Source organism: Paramisgurnus dabryanus, chromosome 16, assembly GCF_030506205.2.
Source record: "Paramisgurnus dabryanus chromosome 16, PD_genome_1.1, whole genome shotgun sequence".
Lineage (NCBI taxonomy): Eukaryota > Metazoa > Chordata > Actinopteri > Cypriniformes > Cobitidae > Paramisgurnus > Paramisgurnus dabryanus.
In genome coordinates, this window is record NC_133352.1 from 8,882,486 (window position 1) to 8,903,457 (window position 20,972).

Here is a 20,972-nt window from a genome sequence, read left to right on the forward strand (position 1 = left end):
AACAATGCCTAAAAGCTGCTGTGGGACAGGGTGTACAGCTAACAAGCCAAAAAAAACACAGAAAACAGTTTTTCTAAGCTGCCCCCCCCAAAAAAAAACATAACAGTGGATACAGGCAACTTTTCATAATACTACTATTATTAGATTTACGCCCACTGAAGGGGAACATTACGGAAGAGGATTAGGGCCACTGGTGAAAAAAATATTTGAATTCTGACTTTATTCTCAGAATTCTGACTTTAATTAACTTTGATTAAGATTGATATGATTTGATATGATTTGATATTAAGTTATGTTAAAGTGTAATCAGTTAAAATGACTTATACAGCCAATTTGATAAAGCTTAAAAAAATGTGTGTTATATAGTGATAGCAGTGGTAGCAGTGGTTATACAGCTAGATTAAATATCACATTTGGTACTGTTGATATTACCATGGGTTAGAATGTCATATCCACCAGGACTAAGAATCTAACTTAAAAATCAAGACTGAAACTAATGGATCTACTTTATAACAGCTGTAACTGCTTCAGCATCAGTATTTGATTCAAAGATAACCATGTTACAATTGTGTTTAAACATCTTTTTTCTCATACAAGCATTTTATTTGCAGGTGTATATATTTTAGTTGACAGTGTTTGAACATCTGTGAAGCCGTTGGAGGGCATGCGAGCTAACGCAAAAAAAATGATCTTTTCCTCACAGGATTCTCCATCCTTCAAGCTATTATGGAGGCAGCAGTGGCAAACAACTGGCAAGTAACTGCACGCTCGGTGGGCAGTATAACAGATCCCCAAGAGTTTCGCCGTATCATCGAGGAAATGGACAGGAGACAGGAGAAACGTTACCTCATCGACTGTGAAGTGGACAGAATCAATGTCATTTTAGAACAGGTAAAGTCTGTGCACCTGTTTTCTTCTCAATGTCTGACAGCTTGTCTACACATTGGGTTTAAGGCTGTCTTTGCTTGAAGCATCAAAACTCCTCTAGCCATGAGCAAATCAGCTGTGAGCTGGAGGCTACAGTCACATGTACAGTAGCAAAAAAAAGTTTGTGAACCTTTTGGAATTTCATTGTGTTCTGAATAAATTTGTCATAAAATGTGATCTTCATCTAAGTCAAGGGTATTGACAAACATAATGGCCCCTATTGGCGTGTCCGAATCCACTTTTGCTAATTTAACGACAGGAAAATGGTTTGTGCACCGAGCGCATGTTCGGCCATCCACGTTCCTATTCTTTTAATGAGTAATGGGAGTATTTTGCGCGTAACGTGCAATAAACCAATGAGAGTCTCAGCTCTCATCCCCTTTAAAAGCCAGTTGCACTTGCGCTATGTCTAATCCCTATTTAGAAAGCGGAATTTATAAACTGAAAAACTAAGTGGAGGAAGAAGATCCCCAGTTTAAGATTAATGTTAAATAATTGTGTTGTTTTTCACTTGTATTGAAATTGTTATTTTTTATTAAAACCTTTAAAACCCGTTTTCTTTCAGTCATGGAAAGAAAAGCAGGTTTTTAATTGCTTTAAATGTATATCATCAAAAAATAATTTGTAAGAAAAGGTTTGTACTCTAAAAATACTTTATTTGTAACAAACAGGGCATAAAGAATTTACAAATGTGCGTTTCAGCACCCGGACAGCGGCATGAGTTTTTTTTAAAGCATTACTTAAAAATGTTTCTCATCTCACCATATCCACAGGTACAGAGTCATCAAATACAATAAATCCATGGGGTAGCATTTAAAACACATTTAAAAACAGATGCATTTGTTTAAAGCAAAGCATTTATTTACTTACCAGGCTACATGTGAAGCAGCTCTTTTTGTCTTCTAGCGTCTCATAATTAGTCCTCATGTATGTCCAAGAGACTCAATAATAATCTTTTACATTTGAATGCTTTCATCTTTCATATTTAAAAGCGTTTTTGTGCTGTTGCGCATCCATGTATGTGATAAGCAAACCCGCGTTGTCGTCCCATTTATAGGCGCATATTACTAACACGCTCATTAACAAAAACATATTGCGCCATAGACTTTAGACCAGGTTTTAGTTGATCAATGGCGTAGTCTATTTTAGTTGCCTCATGGGCACAAATGCATTTGCTAATTAAACAACGTGGCACTAAACGTGAACATTATCATTGCGGCGGGTTGAAACTAGCAAAAGACACGTGCGTCGCACAATCACACAGATCACATTTTATAACAAATTTATTCAAAAAATTATGAAATTCCAAAAGGTTCACATACTTTTTTCCCAACTGTATTTGTTTGCTACAGTACCACAATGCATTTGAATAAAACGCTGTTATGATGTATGATACAGATGATGTTATAAATGAAAGAATAAAGTCAGGGACCAGAAACATCACAAGGTTGGTTAATGGAAAAACAAGCAGCAAATGAAATTCACAGGAAAAGGTCACACAAATATCTGTGAATCATTTGTAATTTATTTATTTATTTAGAGGAAGAAAATAAATTGACTGGAGTAGCTGTGCAGTCAAAAACCGAACTAAAGGTATTCATCGTATTAGACAGCTCTATTGATTATAATGCTGTTATATTATATTATAAAGTGATTGAAATCAGGCGCACTGTGATGACTGTTGAACAGTCTAAGCATAAACCCCTGCAGCTAGAAGAGGTGAGCAGACCCATTCATTCAGCATTATTCTATATTCCTGATTTATTCATATGCCTAAAGTCCATCACTCTATTCGAGTCTTTACGAGGATGACCTGACAGAAATGTTGATGGGTTCACTGACCGCCCAATCAAAATGAATCGGTGAGCAGATATTAAACCACAACTCTCTGCTTCTCTTTGGACTTGAATAGATCAGCGTAGGACTTTGATATCTGTCTGTGAAGGGTAATCGGCTCCTGAATTGAAACACCCTCATTAACTTTAATTTAAATGTATTAGCTTCCATATCACAATAGCCCTGCGTTGAAATTTGTCATTCACTTTGCTTTTATGAATCAGTTCTGAGTCTAAATTTAATACAGAGTATGTATTTAGTCTTAATTTACTCTGACTACTATAATTCGATTTTTCTTTACTCTTATGATTCTGAGCCAAATTGAACAATGGATGTTTTTTCATTGCTACATTTCTATAATGGATCACAGTAGGTTCTACAAATCAATATAGAGTTCAGGAGTGACCACCCACTTTTCAAAGAGATTTTTTTTAATTCATTTTCTGTAAGCATTTCAAAAAGTATACTTTCAATAAACCAGGCAACATTATGACAGACAGAGGTATACAAGGCTGTGCACTCAAATTATCTGATCTCTAACAAAATTCCTTTACAACTTTCAGATTTTTGCTCCGAATTTGTTATTTTTGAAGAAACCTACCCATATTTATGAGGTTATAACAAGAGAACAAATGAAGATAGGATTAAACTTTTTTCCCTATTTTGTTTATTTGTTTTTTGTTTAAAGCAGAGGGTCTGTTCTTTCATTTTATATATTTGTATGATTATATGAAGAGTTTGGTTCCATAACGCAATAAACGCCATTTTAAAAAAAATGAGTTGCTGCCAAAATCAGTATTATATCAGGTCATTATTTAAAAGTAAATTCTTGGGCCCTATTTTAACGATCTAAGCACATTGTGTAAAGCGCATGGCGCACGGTCTAAATGGGTGTGTCCCATGCCACTTTTGCTAATTTAGCGACGGGAAAAATGGTTTGTGCGCCGAGCGCATGGTCGAAAAGGGTTGTACATATGTTCCTAATGAGTAATGGGTGTGTTTTGGGCGTAACGTGCAATAAACCAATGAGAGTCTTATTTCTCATCCCCTTTAAAAGCCAGTTGCGCTGGCGCTGTGCGTAATCCCTATTTAGATGACGGACTTTGTAAACTGAAAAACTAAGCGGAGGAAGAAAATCCCCAGTTTAAGAATAATGTTAAAAATGTGTTGTTTTTATTTTTATTACATTTTTTTATTATTAAAACCGTTAAAAGCCCTTTTCTTTCACTCATAGAAGTACAAATAGCAGGCTTTTAATTGCTGTAAATGTATTTATATCCTACATAATCATTGTAATCTCATAAAATAATTTGCAGATATGCAAGAAAAGGTTTGTACTCTAAAAATACAAACAAGAGATAAAGGATTTACAAACGTGCAGAGAGCCGACGCGTTTCAGCACTAGAACAGTGCCATACTTGAATTTTTTACAAAGACTTAAAATGTTTCTCATCTTACCATATCCACAGGTACAGTGTCATCATGTACAATAAATCCATAAGATAGCATTTAAAAACATTTAAAAACAAATGCATTTGTTTAAAGCAAGGCATTTATTTACTTACCAGGCTGCAGGTGAAGCAGCTCTTTGCGCCTTCTAACGTCTCATAATTAGTCCTCATTTATGTCCAAGAGACTCAATAATAATCTTTTACATTCAATCCTTTAATCTTTCATATTTAAAAGCGTTTTTGTGCTGCTGCGAATTCATGTGTGTGATAAACAAACCCGCGTTGTCCTCCCGTTTATATGCGCATATTACTAATGCGCTCTTTAAATAACAAAAAAACATATTGCAAAAAACAACATTTTAGTTGCCTCAAAATAGCAACGCGCCAACAATGCGCCTGAACACACCTCGTTTTCAGACCAGAACGCCCATGGGCGCAAAAGGGGACGCAAATGCATTTGCTATTTAAACAACGTGGCGCTAAACGTGAAAATGATAATTGCGCAGGGTGGAAAATAGCAAAAGACACTTGTGTCGCGCATTGCGCTGCATTGCGCTGAGTGTAAGATAGAGCCCCTTAATTTTATGCAAAATACAATGTCTGCCGTGTTATTCTGTCATCTTTTCTCCCTTTTTTCCCAAAAACGCGATAAACGCCAGTCCTTCTTTTCTGCAGAATGCAATAAATCCAATTAACCAATCACAGCGCACCATTTTACACATTGTAAACAAACAATGGTGGCTCGTTGAGTACACAGAATCTTAGCTTTCCTCATCTACTTTGTACTTCGTGATCAACAAACAAACAAAAACAAAATAATACTTTAACAGCATTGATAAACCTGTGATGGTTTTCTGTGACGGGAAAGAAACGTAAGCCATCAACATCGAATAATTTACGCGAGAGGCACTCGGGAGACGAAAAAATACAGAGTGTTGCTTGTTCTCCCGACAGCATTAATCCTCTGTCATGCTAACACATCGACCCCAGGGGATCTTATGAAAAACTTTCCATTATTTTACTCAAAGTCAACGAAAATCGAGCAGGACCAAAACATTTTACAGCTGATCGCTGTCAAAAATGTTAAGCGACGACGTCCCAGGTATAACCGCAGCAATGACAGTGTTCTTAATATAACAAAGTAAGTGTTTTGTTTAATGCCATTAATGTTTATTTTTTTAGTCAGTGGATAACACTAGTCAACTTAATGAATATAACATGGCAAAGATTAATGCACATTTATTTATTGATTCAACAGATTAATAGCATTTTGGAAAAAAAACTCTGCATGGATTTATTGCATTTTGTGGAAAAATAATTTGTTTTATAATAAATCTTTGAAAATCAAGTTATGGATTTGAATGTTTTATGTTTTTATAATCTAAAGATGCTATGTGAAAGTTTGTAACAGAAAATAGTGGTTTTCATCTTGACACTTTCTTGGTATAGAAAACACGTTTTTACCGAAATTTGTCAAAATGGATTTATTGCGTTTTGGAACCAAACTCTTCATATATTTATAGAAGAAAATTTTCTTGGAAGGCATTTTGTGAAAAACACAAAAATGCTGGCTGGCAACTTTTAAAAAAAAGGCTGGCGGGGAATGATTTAAAGTAATTCGATCCAACTTTTCACTTTTTACAGTGTTTCTGCTTTGGGTTTTTTGCCAATAATTCAGTTTCCTTGGTAACAGTGTCTTCTCTCATTGGTGGACCTCTTCATCTGTATTATAGAAAGTGTGATTAAACATTTATTTGTTTATTTGCTGATGGTTGGCCTGTATTTGAGAGGTTTACAAGTTAATGCTAAAAATACATTTCTCTTTACTTTTATGAAACGTGGAAGCCTATAGTTTCCATTTTTCTGAGAGAGAGAAAAAAACTAACAACTGAATACTCAAAGCTGTTAATAGCATGAGTGACTTGCTTAAGGCTGTACCTTTCCAATATATTACTGTAGGTTTTGGAGGGAGAGGTAAAATAAAAGTTAGATTTTTGTGTTCCCCTCAAAGGTATACACGTGTTTTAAAATTTCTTTTCCGACCTCGGCGTGTATCGGCTAAACTGGATCTAATTGGAAATAATTTCCCCCGCTATGCTGACACTGATAGCTGAGATAAGTTGCTGGGCCGTGGTCCTTCAGAGACCCGAGCTAAGAGTCCACGCCGGACAGGAGAACTAATCCATCTGAATTTTGTGATCCTGAGCTGTTCGGCGCACTCTGGGAGTGGAAGCCAACCTCCAGAGGGTTTCAACAGCTGAGTTAAGCTTTGTGGAGAGCAATGGTGACAGCTTTTACTGCCCTGCTATACTGAGTATGTCAACCCATCGCAATAATTTATAAGCTGTGCCCTTGCAGTGGGAGCACAGAGGGGCTTGTGTTTTTTCAAGAGGAAAACTAGCTTGTGATCTGAGGTTTATATTGAGGATGTGCAGTTTTTACGCTCCGTGAACATGATGCTCCGTCACGAAGCAGTGTGAATATGGTAAAAGGTCTTGCTTTGCGAGGGATTTGGTGCATTCGCTAGGAGTGTTTGTGGGTTATGCATTTGGATTGTGTGGTGGGACAGGGGCTTCGCCTGCTTTTGGGATAATGTTTGCTTAAAAGCATCAACAAATGAATGAACGCCATTGGATACAATGAGCAGCACCAACCAGTGATCGAGAATTTGTCTGGATTGTGGACGGAAATGTTTAAGTACATTGGCTAACATAACGTATAGGAGCCAGGGTCCTTGTGAACACATTGGACATTTTATTGGTGGTCAGCTTAGGTTGTATGTGAAAAAATACAGAGGGATCAATAAAGTGAACAGCTGTACTGTTATGGTTGGCTATTAAAGTGAACAAAACTACAGCACATTATTCACTGTTAATGTTTTTAGGTGACACACAGAGATAAGTCATAAAAAAGCAGTAGCAGAGCCATAGACATCCCCCCTCAATATTCTGATTAGTTACCAAATATGGATTTTTTTTTCAACAACTGATACTATTGCCGACCCTGAATTTAATTATTTTGAAAGAAACCCCTGGCCATATTTAAGTGACCACTTTGACTACAAGTGCAAGAAAGGCAATAGCTTTATTATACAGTGTTAGCTTTGTTTGCCCAAGGTGACTGAACTTTTTTTTTTAAACTAAAGAATAAAAGTCTAATGGTGCATTCACACCAGCCACGGTAGAGGCGGCAAAAGGCGGAAGTTGGACGCTTGAACATTTGAGTTTACTCACTTCATTTGCACGTGAAATTATAGTCATCCGAGACATTCACGCGGAAATTCGCCTCATGGGAGGGGCTTCTGCGACTCCGCTGAGACTCCGCTGAGACTCCGCTGGCTTCCTGTAGTTATGTCACTACTACAGCAAGGTCCTGATTGGTTAACGCAACGCGGAAATCCGCCGAAGTTCAGATTTTTCGCGTCTTATAAATTAAATAAATTAATTACATTTAATTTCGCTTATATATCAATAAGCATATTGCGCATATAATGAGATGAGTGTCATGGCTATATACTTTTATCCTTAACACGTTTATCATTTTCTCTCTAGTTTTCTTGAACGGGGCACCTGATGTCTAATGTAGGGTTCACACCAGACGCAGTAGAGGCGGCAAGCGCGAGTGATTTACATGATAAGTCATTGCAAAGATGCAATTACATGCGTTATATTTTATTTTATTTTATTTTATTTTTTGCACCTTAATTGTGAAGGTGTTCTTTTAACCTCTGGATGCGCACTAGCTCGGGGCGGAAAGACGTCAGTTTTTTTAACGCTGTTAACAATATCTATATAGCCTACTGTCTACAAACTTTAATAATATTAACATTACTATACATCGTTTAAAAGGTTTTCAGGTTTAGCATCAGTGTATGGTCTCTGTTTTGAGATACATATGCTCTAGCATCATAAATATAGTATTTTGTTACAGAAGTCCAGATGACAACATCCAAAATATAAACGGGACTCCTTACCTTTGTGTTGGTATAACGATCGCGAATCGAATCCAGTCTGTTTCAGATGTGTGAATAACCCATAAAAACTCTCCAATAAAATACATCCAATGACCATTTTTGTCCACAAATGCGTATTATGCGTGAAATATAGATATATTGTCCATTGTTTACATCAGATTTCACATGCACGTCTTGTAATAGATTATAATATACAATCTGAGGACTATTTACATCGTAACACTTGTATGAGATTACACTCGCGTTCAAAACCAGCGGTCAAACTTGTTTGTAAAAGTAGGCGGGAGTATAATACATAACATATTCAAACAGCGCTGTCAAATATCGTGATGTAATCTGACTCGCCCGTTCCTCCAACGACTTCATGGAAAATATTGATAGACAGAACGTGTAGCCAATTAGATAACGAATTCAACGATCTTTGTGTGACGTTTTATTTCCTGGTGTGGAACCAGCATTTTATACACTTATATAAGGATAAACAATAAAAAGAACAAACGTGTATGCATGTAAACAAAAGACTTTTATTTTGGGGCTGACTGGCACTTAGAAAAGGCACTAGTCTTACAAAAACTCCCAAAATCTCCTTTGGGCCTATTGACTCCAAGGGCCCTATCTTGCACCCAGCGCAATTGACTTTGTCAGTGACGCATGTATCATTCGTATTTTGCGCCGGCGCACAGCGGGGTTTTTCCCTCCACAGATGCACGTCAGCAAACTAGGGAATGAACTTGCGCTCCCTGGGCGGTTCAGCGCAAAACGGAGGCGTGTTGCGGCGCAAACCATCTCTTATGCTATTTTGCAGTTTCAAAAAACAATTGCGCTACTAACCAAAAAAAACTAGTCTAAAGTCAGTGGCGCGTTGCGCGTGGTTCATTATGCTATTTTAAGGGCGCATGCTTGACCATAATGTATAGCGTGCACAACGCGCATACACTTTGCTTATCTAATCTACACAGATGCAACAGTTATTTTTGCAAATCATAAATTGTTACACTTAAAAATATTAATACACGAGATAAGGGGAATCATAGTGGTGAGCATTGTGGTGATAGTTTTTATTTATTCTCATGCAAAAACGATTAAAATATTTTCATAACTTTGTTGTGTGGCTGTATTACGTTTATTTTATGTAAATAATAGTTAAAATGTTTTCATAAGAAACCTTAATGTATATGAACTTGATTTGTAAGAGTACTTTGGGGTTGGACCTTGCTTGCGTTTCTTGGGTCCAATTTCAAAGCCCCCAAACCCTTTCAGCGGTGAGGGTGGACGCAGCGATGTCCTCTGCTGGCGTCAAGTCCTGAGGCAGATCCACCTCCCGTTACACGGCGTGCCCGATTTATGCTGGCAAGCTTGGGATTCCCCCGTACAAGGACGTCGGTCTCCTCGGCTGTGAACCGCTCCTGGCGTGCGCCTGGTAAATCCGTCATAATAATAGCAACCCGCCATGGAACTTGCGCCCTTGCGTTTAAAGGGAATGTTGGCTAGCGTTCTGATTGGTTTATTTGACGTTACGCCCAAACCACACCTATGAATAATGAACCTACTTCAGACCAACCCCTTATTGATTTGCGCCCGGCGCAAGAGTTATTTCTCACGCCGGGAAAATAGCAACAGCGCCCAAGATCCGCCCACAAACTCACTTGCGCGTTGCGCTTCGCACTTGCGTTTCAGATCGTTAAAATAGGGCCCAATATGTGAAACATAACTTCTTTAGACTTGTGGCTTTGGCATCATTGCATTTCTAGATTTCACACATATATTTATCATTAAGATTTTTAGTGTTAAAAAAGATATTATGCAAAAAAAAATATTATTACAATGTACTTCAGCCTCTCTAACTTTTTTTTTTTTTTTATCCTAAAATAATTTTGGAAACCTTGAAAATGAAGCTCAAAGTGTCTTCTATCTAATGATACCACAGTTATGCTTATACTCTAAAATGGTTTAGTAAAAACAGCCCTTTTAGTGAAAGTAAGTCTTTTCATGGTTTGGGCCAGAGTGGGTGTGCTTTTCAAGAGGTTAATAAAAATAGCTAGTTGTGATTTATATTCCCTTTTTTAACTATACTAGAATCCCCCACCTCACCTAAAGTTTTACTTAAGTAAAATATCATTAAAGTAACTGCAATTTTATTTGAGTAGAATATTTTATTACTCTTTCCACCTCTAGCAAAGTATAAATAGTTATTTATGATTTCTAAACCTAACTCAAAAGGACTACAAACCATTAAACACAGTGAGTTAAAAATGTACAAACAGATGACATTTTGTTATTGTACCTTAGCTCAGTGGACAGGGTAAAAATATTTTAATTGAGTCATCTATCTTTTTTCTCTGTTAAAACCTATTTTGTGCCAAATCTGTTTCAAAACAATACTTAAGGGTTAAATGTTACCTGGCCAATAAACTAAAGCAAGCTGAAGTGTGTTAAGGAAAAACACAGCATGACCATTGGAGGTCCAACTCCTAAAGACCAAGGCATTAAAATCTCTTAAAGGCTCACAGGCTCTGGAGAGCTGTTAACCTGTCAGTTTAACAATCTAATGGGATTAGAGGTTTAACTGTGCATAGCAGCAGTCACAATGTGGGAGACAAATCAAAAGGATTCAGGAACTGTCAGCCGAGCACAGTAAGGAGTAAAAATCATAAATGAAAATACACAAAGAATAATCCACAATATATTGTGTTTTTATTTGTGATACATTAGATATGCCCATTTTGAACAGTTCCTCTTTAACTGCAGGAATCCTGAATATGACCACACAAACACAACAGAGCATCGCTGATAGTTTAATATGAGACAACAAACAAAGGAAAAGAAGGGAAAGTGTTTCTCCTGGACAGCAGTCTGATTAAATGTAAAGCATTCATTCGTTCGTTTTTGTAGACACTTTCACCTAAAGCCATACAGTTTCTTTAGCAACAGAAATTGTGTGTGGATTTTTTTCTTACTGGCCGCAGTTCAGCAGGAGACAAAACTTCAGCTTTGATAGCAGCAGTTAGTCTACATGCTCCATGTGGTGTTATTCTTAAACCCTTCCCAGTAAAGCAGATATTTTAGAAGGTCTGTGAATTCAGCAGGGACAGGACATCATTGACTGGGTCATCTTCCAGGTCAAACAGGGGAGTAGAAATGATCACAGAGTCAGGAGGACTATTGATTAATAGGTCAGTATCTGACTCTCCAGTCTTTAGCAAGAAAAACATGGATGATGAGAAATTCTTAAAATGTTCACTTTTAGAACCTATGTAACAGGATGTGCCCGAAGCCAAATACGTTATTCAAAAAGTACGGATAATGCCTTTGAAACTAATAACAAACACTTCTGAATAATAGGAAAAATATACAATTTCAGTCACTGCTAGTGTTTGATCTGGTGCCCAGTAGACGCCTGCACTTATTTTGGTGTTTAAAAGGTCTATTCACACATGTAAAAAGCAGCTATCATGACATTCATTGTCCTTGATGTTGCCGAGAATAATTGTGTGCACCGTTAAGATGTTTATTCCAAACCTTTTGACTCATTACACGCATCAGATGACAGCTGACAACACGTACACAGCCGAAATCAGAAACCAAAAGAGGATAGCAAGAGACGAAAGAGAAAACAGTTTGTTTTGTCCAGATTTTTTTTTGTCATCAAATTTTTCATCAAATGTATGATGATCCCCTTCCCAATTATTTCTCATGCTAGCCCATATGCAGCTGTCATAATATATCTGAGGTGTATTTGTTTGTTATAATTCAATAATTTATATTTTAATTACTCACCCCAATGTTTAGCCTTGAAAGTTAATAAACAATATTTCTAAGAATGTATTCTTGTGATACTCAAAACACCAAATGACCATAAAACTATATTTAGTCATCTCTCATGATCCATCACAGTTTCTGTGTAAAACAGATTAAAAAAATTACATCGTAATTATATAAATTTACTTTAAGTTACTTTTTACTTTAAGAACCTTGAAAGAACGAACTCGAAGGGAAGCGAGGATAGAGAAGGCATCTTTGTGAGAATTGAGATGTGTTGTGATCTTCTTGTTGGTTACTTGACCTTCTCAATATATTATAACTGAATTCAACATCGCAACATTCATAACATGATAAACATACATTCGTGCTGGGAAAAGATTAATCGCGATTAACCGCATACAAAATAAAAGGCTTTTTTTGCATAATATATGTGTGTGTATTGTGTGTAAGTATTTTGTATATTTAACCAAACACACATACATATATTCATTTCAGAATTTTTTAATTTATATATCATATAGAATATATAAAAATATAAATACGTATATATACACATGTAAATGTTTCCTAAATACATAAATTAATGATTAATATATACATAATACATTTTATTTCATCCATCATATTTTCCATTTACACTGTAAAATAAATGCAACATTTTTGTCAAATTAACATATATTTTTATGCTACAGTACTTTAACTTAAAAAATTAAGTTAACCAACTTCAACTAGTTTTTATAAGTTATGTCTATTCACAGGTAACCACTTATATATATATCCCCCCTTACGAATATAATATATATTGCAGTATATTGGAAAATATCATGTAATATATTTGGCAACATATTCCCATATATGGGATTTAATATTTATATTTTCCAATATATTGAAATATATGCATACATGTATATATGATACAAAATATATCGCAATCAAGACCAAAAAGAGCACTATATTTTTTACATGTAATAGTTTGTCTTGATATGCTTTGATATATTGCAATATATTACACATATATAGAATATATGTACTATCAATATATTATTCCATGTATTGCCAATATATAATATATTGGAGAATGGAAAGTAAAATAATATATTGCAATATATTTCAAGTAATATATTGGTAAATATTTTTTTTTCTTTTCGTAAGGGGCCCTCTGTCCACTTCCGGTTTTATCAGAATACAGATACAAATATTGTCTCTGCTGCTCATCTCTAGTTACAGGTTTGAGTGTTTTGATTAATTTGAGAGCAGGGAATATGAAACCCATTGTTAGTTGGATGTCACAGATAGAGTTGTTTTTTTTTTTTGAAGGTCACCCCATGCTGTCTAATATATTTCCAACAACTCTGACCTCTCCAAACCAAAGAAAACAATGGGGGGTTGTCACATCAAAAAGCACAATGACTGCACTGTAAAAATGTCTGGGCTATTTTTGACCCATGTTGGGTAAATATTGGACAGAATACCCCGCTGCGTTGAAATTGACCCATTGCTGGGGTTTTTTCACCCAACTGCTGGGTTCCTTATAACCCATGGTTGCATAATAACAACCTAACATTGGGTCATTTTAAACCCAACACGTGTTTTGTCCATTATGTACCCAGCATTGGTTAAAAACATCCCAGTCTTTTTTGAGAGTGTGTGTTTACATGTGCACCATTAATGTCATCATTTCTGTTAAACAGAATAGAACTTAACCACAGGAAGATTGTATTTGGATAATTCAATAAGAATTATATTATTATTCACATAACCAAATACACAGACAGGACAAATAAATAAACCTATACAAATACAAAACACCTATTTATGGACATATCAGTGCCAGTGTGAACATAGAGTAGAAATGTGATTGCAATGCTGCTGCAACTGAGGAGTTAAATGGGAAAACTTCTCAATGTCATGTTTGTGAATCTGCACATCACTGCAGGTGTATGACCCCATATGAATATAAAATATATAATAAAATATAATTTTGATCAAAGTATTGCGTTTACATGAGATCAAGTTTAATGGCAGTATTGCCTAAATCACAAAATAATCACACCATGAGGTTAAGTGGTGTTAGGTGGAGTTATACAGTAGGTGAATCCTATTTACTTACTATTTGTCAAATCTTATTGGCTGGATCTGAGATGAGTTTAAAGAATACAGAAACGTGTTTCTTCTTGGCATAATTTGAATTTTAGTCATCATCATTTGACTTGTAACCAGGTGAAAAGAAAAGAGATGCATTCGTCTGAATACTTGTTTAAGCCAACAACGTAATGAATGATAAAAGAAAAACCCAATGTTTTGGATAGGTGATTATTCTTGACGTGTTGATGTGGCAATATGTTCCTATATTGTTATATGACATGTTTGTTTCTTTACACAATAACTGTAATATATAGAGTTGTGTGTGGGTATGTGTCTATTGGGTGCTCCTTAATTGTGTTGTTATGATATTTGTATTATTTTCAGAGTAGCGTTTGGCTGCCATTATTAGATGTATTATTATAGTTTCTGGGTAGGCGTATTTATTAAGCCACTAACTTCAAAATAAGTTTTGCACTGTCTTGCCAAAAGAGGCTGATGCAACTATAGTGATAAGATAAGAAACCCATTTTACCCCAAACAACACATTTTTCAGAAAGATGATACTCAAACGAGTTTACATAAGTAAATGAATGTAGTTATTTTTCTTGTGGAAATGAGGCAGATGTGTTCAGCTAACAGAGGTTTAGATTGAGCGCGGTGAAGAGGAACGTGGAGGTACAGATGCTCCTGTCTGTTCATTAGAATCTGTTCCCTCAGGACCACTCTACATTCTGGTCCTGCCCACGTAAATGCTAGCCTGAGGGAGGAGAATGAAGATAACTTAGTGTTCGAGTGCGCTTCTAGAAAGCATTGGGAGTCATTTGTCCACCCCCAGCCTCAATCCTCAATGAGTTTTGAAGAACGCTTATTGATTGGTCTTGCCATAAGGTAAGTGTTGGAAGAGGAATTGATGATCTAGCAGGTTTTTTGTAACCTAAGCAGTATCTATGCCTTGGATAAGATAACAAAAAGCCCCAAATGACTTCTGTGTCTGAATAATTTGGGTTTCAAATGGAAATCGGCATGAAGAACCTTTGCTTGCGAGATAGCACTAGCTTGATATTAGAGCTGTCAAGTTTAAAATCTATCAATTTAAGGCTTAGTGACTTTAGTCTGCAATTCTTGTTGGTCCTAGGTTTGGATGCTTTCAAAGGAGGCAGTAAGCGGTACATATAAAATTTTACTTCTGAGACAATGTGACGCCTGTGTAAGGTTTTTATCGACTTATAAATAATGTAAATGCAATGCTTCCAACACGTGGAATTTTAACTAATTAGATGTTTAATTTTCAAAGCAGAAAATGAATCTGACAACTTTCAGTGATCTTACGTGAATGCTCCTACATTGTATACACTTGGCATTTTCTCATGTACACCAATACATTATAGATAAAAAAAAAACTTGTTTCTCTGTTCAATTTCTCATTAATGCAATTATCTAATCAACCAATCACATGGCAGTTGCTTCAATGCATTTAGGGGTGTGGTCCTGATCAAGACAGTCTCCTGAACTCCAAATTGAATGTCAGAATGGGAAAGAAAGGTGATTTAAGCAAATTTGAGCGTGGTAGGTTGTTGGTGCCAGACGGGCCGGTCTGAGTATTTCACAATCTGCTCAGTTACTGGGATTTTCACACACAACCATTTCTAGGGTTTGTAACCACTCTTTACAGCCGAGGTATGCAGCAAAGCATTTTAGAAGCCACAACACGCACAACCTTGAGGCGGATGGGCTACAACAGCAGAAAACCCCACAGGTTACCACTCATGTCCACTACAAATAGGAAAAAGAGGCTACAATTTGCAAGAGCTCACCAAAATTGGACAGTTGAAGACTGGAAAAATGTTGCCTGGTTTGATGAGTCTCGATTTCTGTTGAGACATTCAGACGGTAGAGTCAGAATTTGGCGTAAACAGAATGGAAACATGGATCCATCATGCCTTGTTACCACTGTGCAGGCTGGTGGTGGTGGTGTAATGGTGTGGGGGATGTTTTCTTGGCACACTTTAGGCTGCTTAGTTCCAATTGGGCATCGTTTAAATGCCATGGCCTACCTGAGCATTGTTTCTGACCATGTCAATCCCTTTATGACCACCATGTACCCATCCTATGATTGCTACTTCAAGCAGGATAATGTGTGCATATATCAGGGCCGCGCGAATGTGTGCATGCTTTTGATGTGTCAGTCAGCGCGAGGAAGATCGTTTTTGTATTATTTAAACATCAATCAGGTCCCGAACTTTGTAAGTATTTTACAATCAAGCAAGTCATGCACTTTATTTTCTAATTCCTGCATGTTTAAAATCTCAGATGCGCATGTGGACGGAAATGCATCGTTGTATTAGATTAAGCATTTAGGACGATACACCTCTCAGAAAACTTACAAATAAAGATCATTTTAGACATTTGATGGCTACAGTACTTACTGTCTAAGGCTACGTCTCAATTTATCCAATAACGTGCTAGGCCTAGGGTCAAACAGAAAATGTGCATTGCGTCAATCACACGTTAATAATATTAGTGCTGTCAAAATGAATTTACGGTAATTCGTTATTAATTTTGACAGCTCTAAAATAAATCAACGAATTTGCCCTCACCTAAACCCGCTAAATCCTAAGTAACCACATGTGCAGTAGGCGGTGTTAAGTATTTTCCTGTCAGTGAACATATAATGAAATGTAATAAAGTTTGAAAGAGTTTTTTTGGAAGCTTGGTGGTGATAATAGTTTAGCCACCGTGGTGCTTTTTTTTGGAAAATATCCCATTGACTTTTTGCCAAGAGAACCAGTGTGAAGTTATCCCTACAGCTCTTTATACTGTAGGTCTTGAAGTTGTACTTGGACGGCTGTGATAAAAACTTCTTCCAACAAAAAGCACTTTTGGCAATAAAGCTCCTTCCTGATTTCTGATTCCCATACAGAGTCACCATGATGCTGTTCTCCATGAGACTCTTTAAGACCATATTCTTGGTTTTCCTCCAAAAGCTGTCCTCTGTCCCCTCGCTGCAGGGAAGAGCAATTACTTCATCCCTGCCATGCCATTTAACATTCGTTTCCTAAGACAATTGAACTGTTTATTCTGTTATTGCACATGAGTCGTTGAACGTGTAATCCCAGGTTGGCTGTGTTTCAGATAAAGGTCAGGGCTTAACATCAATGACCCAGCAGTCTTAAGTCCGAACCTTTGGAAGGAATGCATTGCTGTAGCTTTCATAGCTTGGCAACGCGTCTGCCTCTCTCCATCACAGCTGTGTGAATAGTTTCTGGCAATGGGTGAGGATGGGGTCACTCCGGTCTGTTATTGCCCATCACAAAGGGGTGAATACTTCCCTCAAGGTCACAAAATCGCTTTCTGGCTGGCAAACACAAAGGTAGCAGGGCTGGAGGTGGGATCAATGTGGCAGCGGGTAGAGGAGGATTACAAAGTAAGTGGAAGAAGATTCGGGTACTTACTCACATTAACCATAAGCACAACTCTAATCCAATCCCATAATGCCATTCATAGATCAGGCCACCTTCAGTTCTGTATTATATGGAAAGATTCAAGCAGTGAGAAATTAAACCTTTTTTTACTTTAGCTTGGTATCCAACAGAATGGTTGGATTTATTAGTAAAGGGATAGTTCGGCCAAAAATGATATTAAACCCATGATTTACTCACCCCCAAGCTGTCCGAGTTGCATATGTCCATCATTTTTCAGACAAACACATTTTCGGATTTTAGAAAATGTTTTAGATCTTTCAGTTGATTAAATGTAATGTTACGGGGTCCACCCATAGTCCACGACCTTCAAGTCCAAAAAAAGTGTGTCCATCCTTCACAAAATAAATCCAAACGGCTCCAGGATGATAAACAAAGGTCTTCTGAGGGAAATATCCATATTTAAAACTTTATTAACGTAAATAAATACCTTCCGGTAGCGCCACCATCTTAGATTCCTCTGTATTCAGCAGAGAGTATTAGCGTAGTGTACGCACTTTTCTTAGTGACGTATGACAAATTCAGAGGGCGGGGGCTAGGGATGTTCACATTGACCGTTTAACCGTTAACCGAAGGTAAGAAATTATGACCGATTAACATTATCAGTTAAAATAAAAAATATTTGTTAATACATGGTGTGTGTCGCCATGAGCCGACAGACATTTCGCCACTTTTCTATCTTTAATTTGTGAATGTCCTGTAAATGACACAAATGATTGCTGCCCTGACGGTCTGATAAAGTAATCATTTGTATGAGAAATCATTTGTATGCGTGTTTGGAAGCTGAACGGAGACGCGCGCGTGTCCGCGCAAGATGACGCGGTCCGTCTGCGCACATCCGGACAGACGTTCGCTGATGGCCTCTGACCCTAACCATAAACATCTAGCTCTTTTTGGACAAACGGAGAAAGACGACGCAAAATCAAAACTTTCTGAAAAGCGTCCTGCTTTAGAAATGACCACTGTGGTAGATGAAACGGAGACAATCTGCCATTTGGATATTAATCCACTGGACCGATCGCGTGCTTTTTAACAAGGTATGTTGCGTGAATATCTGATAATGTATGAATCCTGGTTCTGTTTTTGATCGGTGGCTGCTGTTTGCACAACGTAAAACCAAAGACGACGCAAAACCAAAACTTTCTGAAAAGCGTCCTGCTTTAGAAATGACCACTGTGGTAGATGAAACGGAGACAATCTGTCCTTTGGATATTAATCTACTGGACCGATCGCGTGCTTTTTAATAAGGTAATGTTGCGTGAATATCTAATAATGTATGAATCCTGGTTCTGTTGTTGATCTGTCGCTGCTGTTTGCACGTTCAAATTAAATGTTTTGTTTTTACTAGTTCACAGACAACCGTCAACTGTATTTTTACTCAATGACAATTTCATATTAAAATCTTATCAGTTAACGGTTAATGTTCGGTTTAGAAGCTACGGTTGTCGGTCGGGAAAATTAACTGATATGAGCATCCCTAGCGGGGGCACAGAGCAGCAGCAGAGTAGCCTCCGTAGGCTGCGTAAGCTCTCATCCTGAATGCGGACGCGACTAAGATGGCGGCGCTACCGGAAGGTATTTATTTACGTTAATAAAGTTTTAAATATGGATATTTCTACAACAACACCGCGTGGATTACCCTCAGAAGACCTTTGTTTATCATCCTGGAGCCGTTTGGATTTATTTTGTGAAGGATGGACACACTTTTTTTGGACTTGAAGGTCGTGGACTATGGGTGGACCCCGTAACATTACATTTAATCAACTGAAAGATCTAAAACATTTTCTAAAATATCCGAAAATGTGTTTGTCTGAAAAAGATGGACATATGCAACTCGGACAGCTTGGGGGTGAGTAAATCATGGGTTTAATATCATTTTTGGCCGAACTCTCCCTTTAAATGTATGCGCAAACATGAGCCTGAGAAAATACATTTTCACGTTAACAGTCTAGGATTTGTATCCATATTGCTGACATGAATGTGTCATATATTCAAATTTAGCATATTTTGTAGTATCTTAAAATATTTTGCGTATGTGAGCATATATTTTATGTGTTGTATATGTATGTCAATAAATCTGGTTACTTTAACTGGAAACAAGTGTTACCAAGATGTTTTTCCTCAAGTTAATATAGCTTTTTGTAAGAATAGACATTGCAAATTGGTGCAATGATTAATTCTTTCCATCGAGTGGTAACCTCAAGCATGGTGTTGTTGTGCTGTGTTGCATGGTGTTGTTGTGTTTTGGAGTAATGTCATTAGGCCCTGACTGTGTTCAGATTAAGGTTGTGGAGTTGTCCTGCTGGTTCACAGGCTGTGAAGTTCAATTCTTCAGCCAGGTCTCAGTCAGGTGTGAGGTGCCAGCAGCAGTAGTTTTTGGGACAGTACAGACATTCTCGCTGCCAAACACCTTCATAAGAGCCAAGAGTCAAGGACATTAGAGATGAACTTTTACATTTGGGTGAACTCTTCAGTGAGTCTATTGGGTGTGATATTATGCTCATTTACTCTTCTGCTCAGAAACTCTGTAGTGTTGAATCATTCCTGTTTCTTCATGTGATGATCTGAATGTACAGTGTGGTATTGCCTCCAGCGATTTGATAAAATAAACACATCAGCATGGGGAGATGGACAGATATTCTTCTTCATTTATGCATTAAAAGGCAGAAATCAACAAAATTTGCTCAAATTTGATCACAACTCATTACTAGGGGTGTCTCGAATTTCCAAATCCTCGATTTGATTACATTTTCGATTCTAAGGTCTAGTGTTGTAACGGTATACCGTTATGGCGGTATACCTTGATATTAACTTTTACGATTATCATACCGTAAACATTTGCTTCTACACGGTTTTGGAAAAAAATAAAGCAGATCTCACCTGCGCTACTACGCACATGCAACTTCATTCGGCATGACTGCTAGACTCCACTTGTTTATGTACAGCAGAGAAAATGTCAGAGACTACAAATTCTATCCTCTATCCCCCACCAGAAAAAAAGTTAAAATCTACAGTATGGGAATACTTTGGGTATACGAAAAATGAACGCGGGGTTGTCCTTGAATATGGATATCCGGTTTGCAAGAAATGTGGACGAAGAGTGGCTGCAAAAAAATGAATATATCCAGACCAGCTCTGAGAGAATTTCAATGAGTATTTTATTATTTTATTTTAAAGAATAAAATTAAAAGAATCAAAAAAAGATTAAAAAATCAAAGTTTACTTTTTTCGAAATTGTATTTTTTTCCAAATAAGTTTAATATAATAAACCATATATTCAACCGAAATCCCCTATCTGTTTTTTTATTAATTGAAGGGTCTTTGTAGCTAATGATGATAATAATAATAATAATAATAATAATAAGTGTTTAATACCTGCAAACCGCGAAACCGTGATAGTTTCTGAGACGATTATCATACCGTGGAAATCTCATACCGTTACAACCCTACTAAGGTCAC

At 37.0% G+C, this 20,972-nt stretch overlaps 1 protein-coding gene across 6 annotated transcripts in view; it reads left to right on the top strand.

The window, feature by feature from the left end:
- gria3b (glutamate receptor, ionotropic, AMPA 3b) overlaps positions 1–20,972 on the top strand; it is a 176,893-nt gene that overhangs the window by 81,667 nt on the left and 74,254 nt on the right. For all 6 annotated transcript variants that reach the window (XR_010532422.2, XM_065268127.2, XM_065268125.2 and 3 more), the window contains exon 4: positions 704–891. Coding sequence is in view for 5 of the 6 variants with exons in the window: in XM_065268127.2 (XP_065124199.1) it covers positions 704–891 (188 nt within the window). In the remaining variant the exon portion in view is untranslated. The remainder of the gene's footprint in view (positions 1–703; positions 892–20,972) is intronic.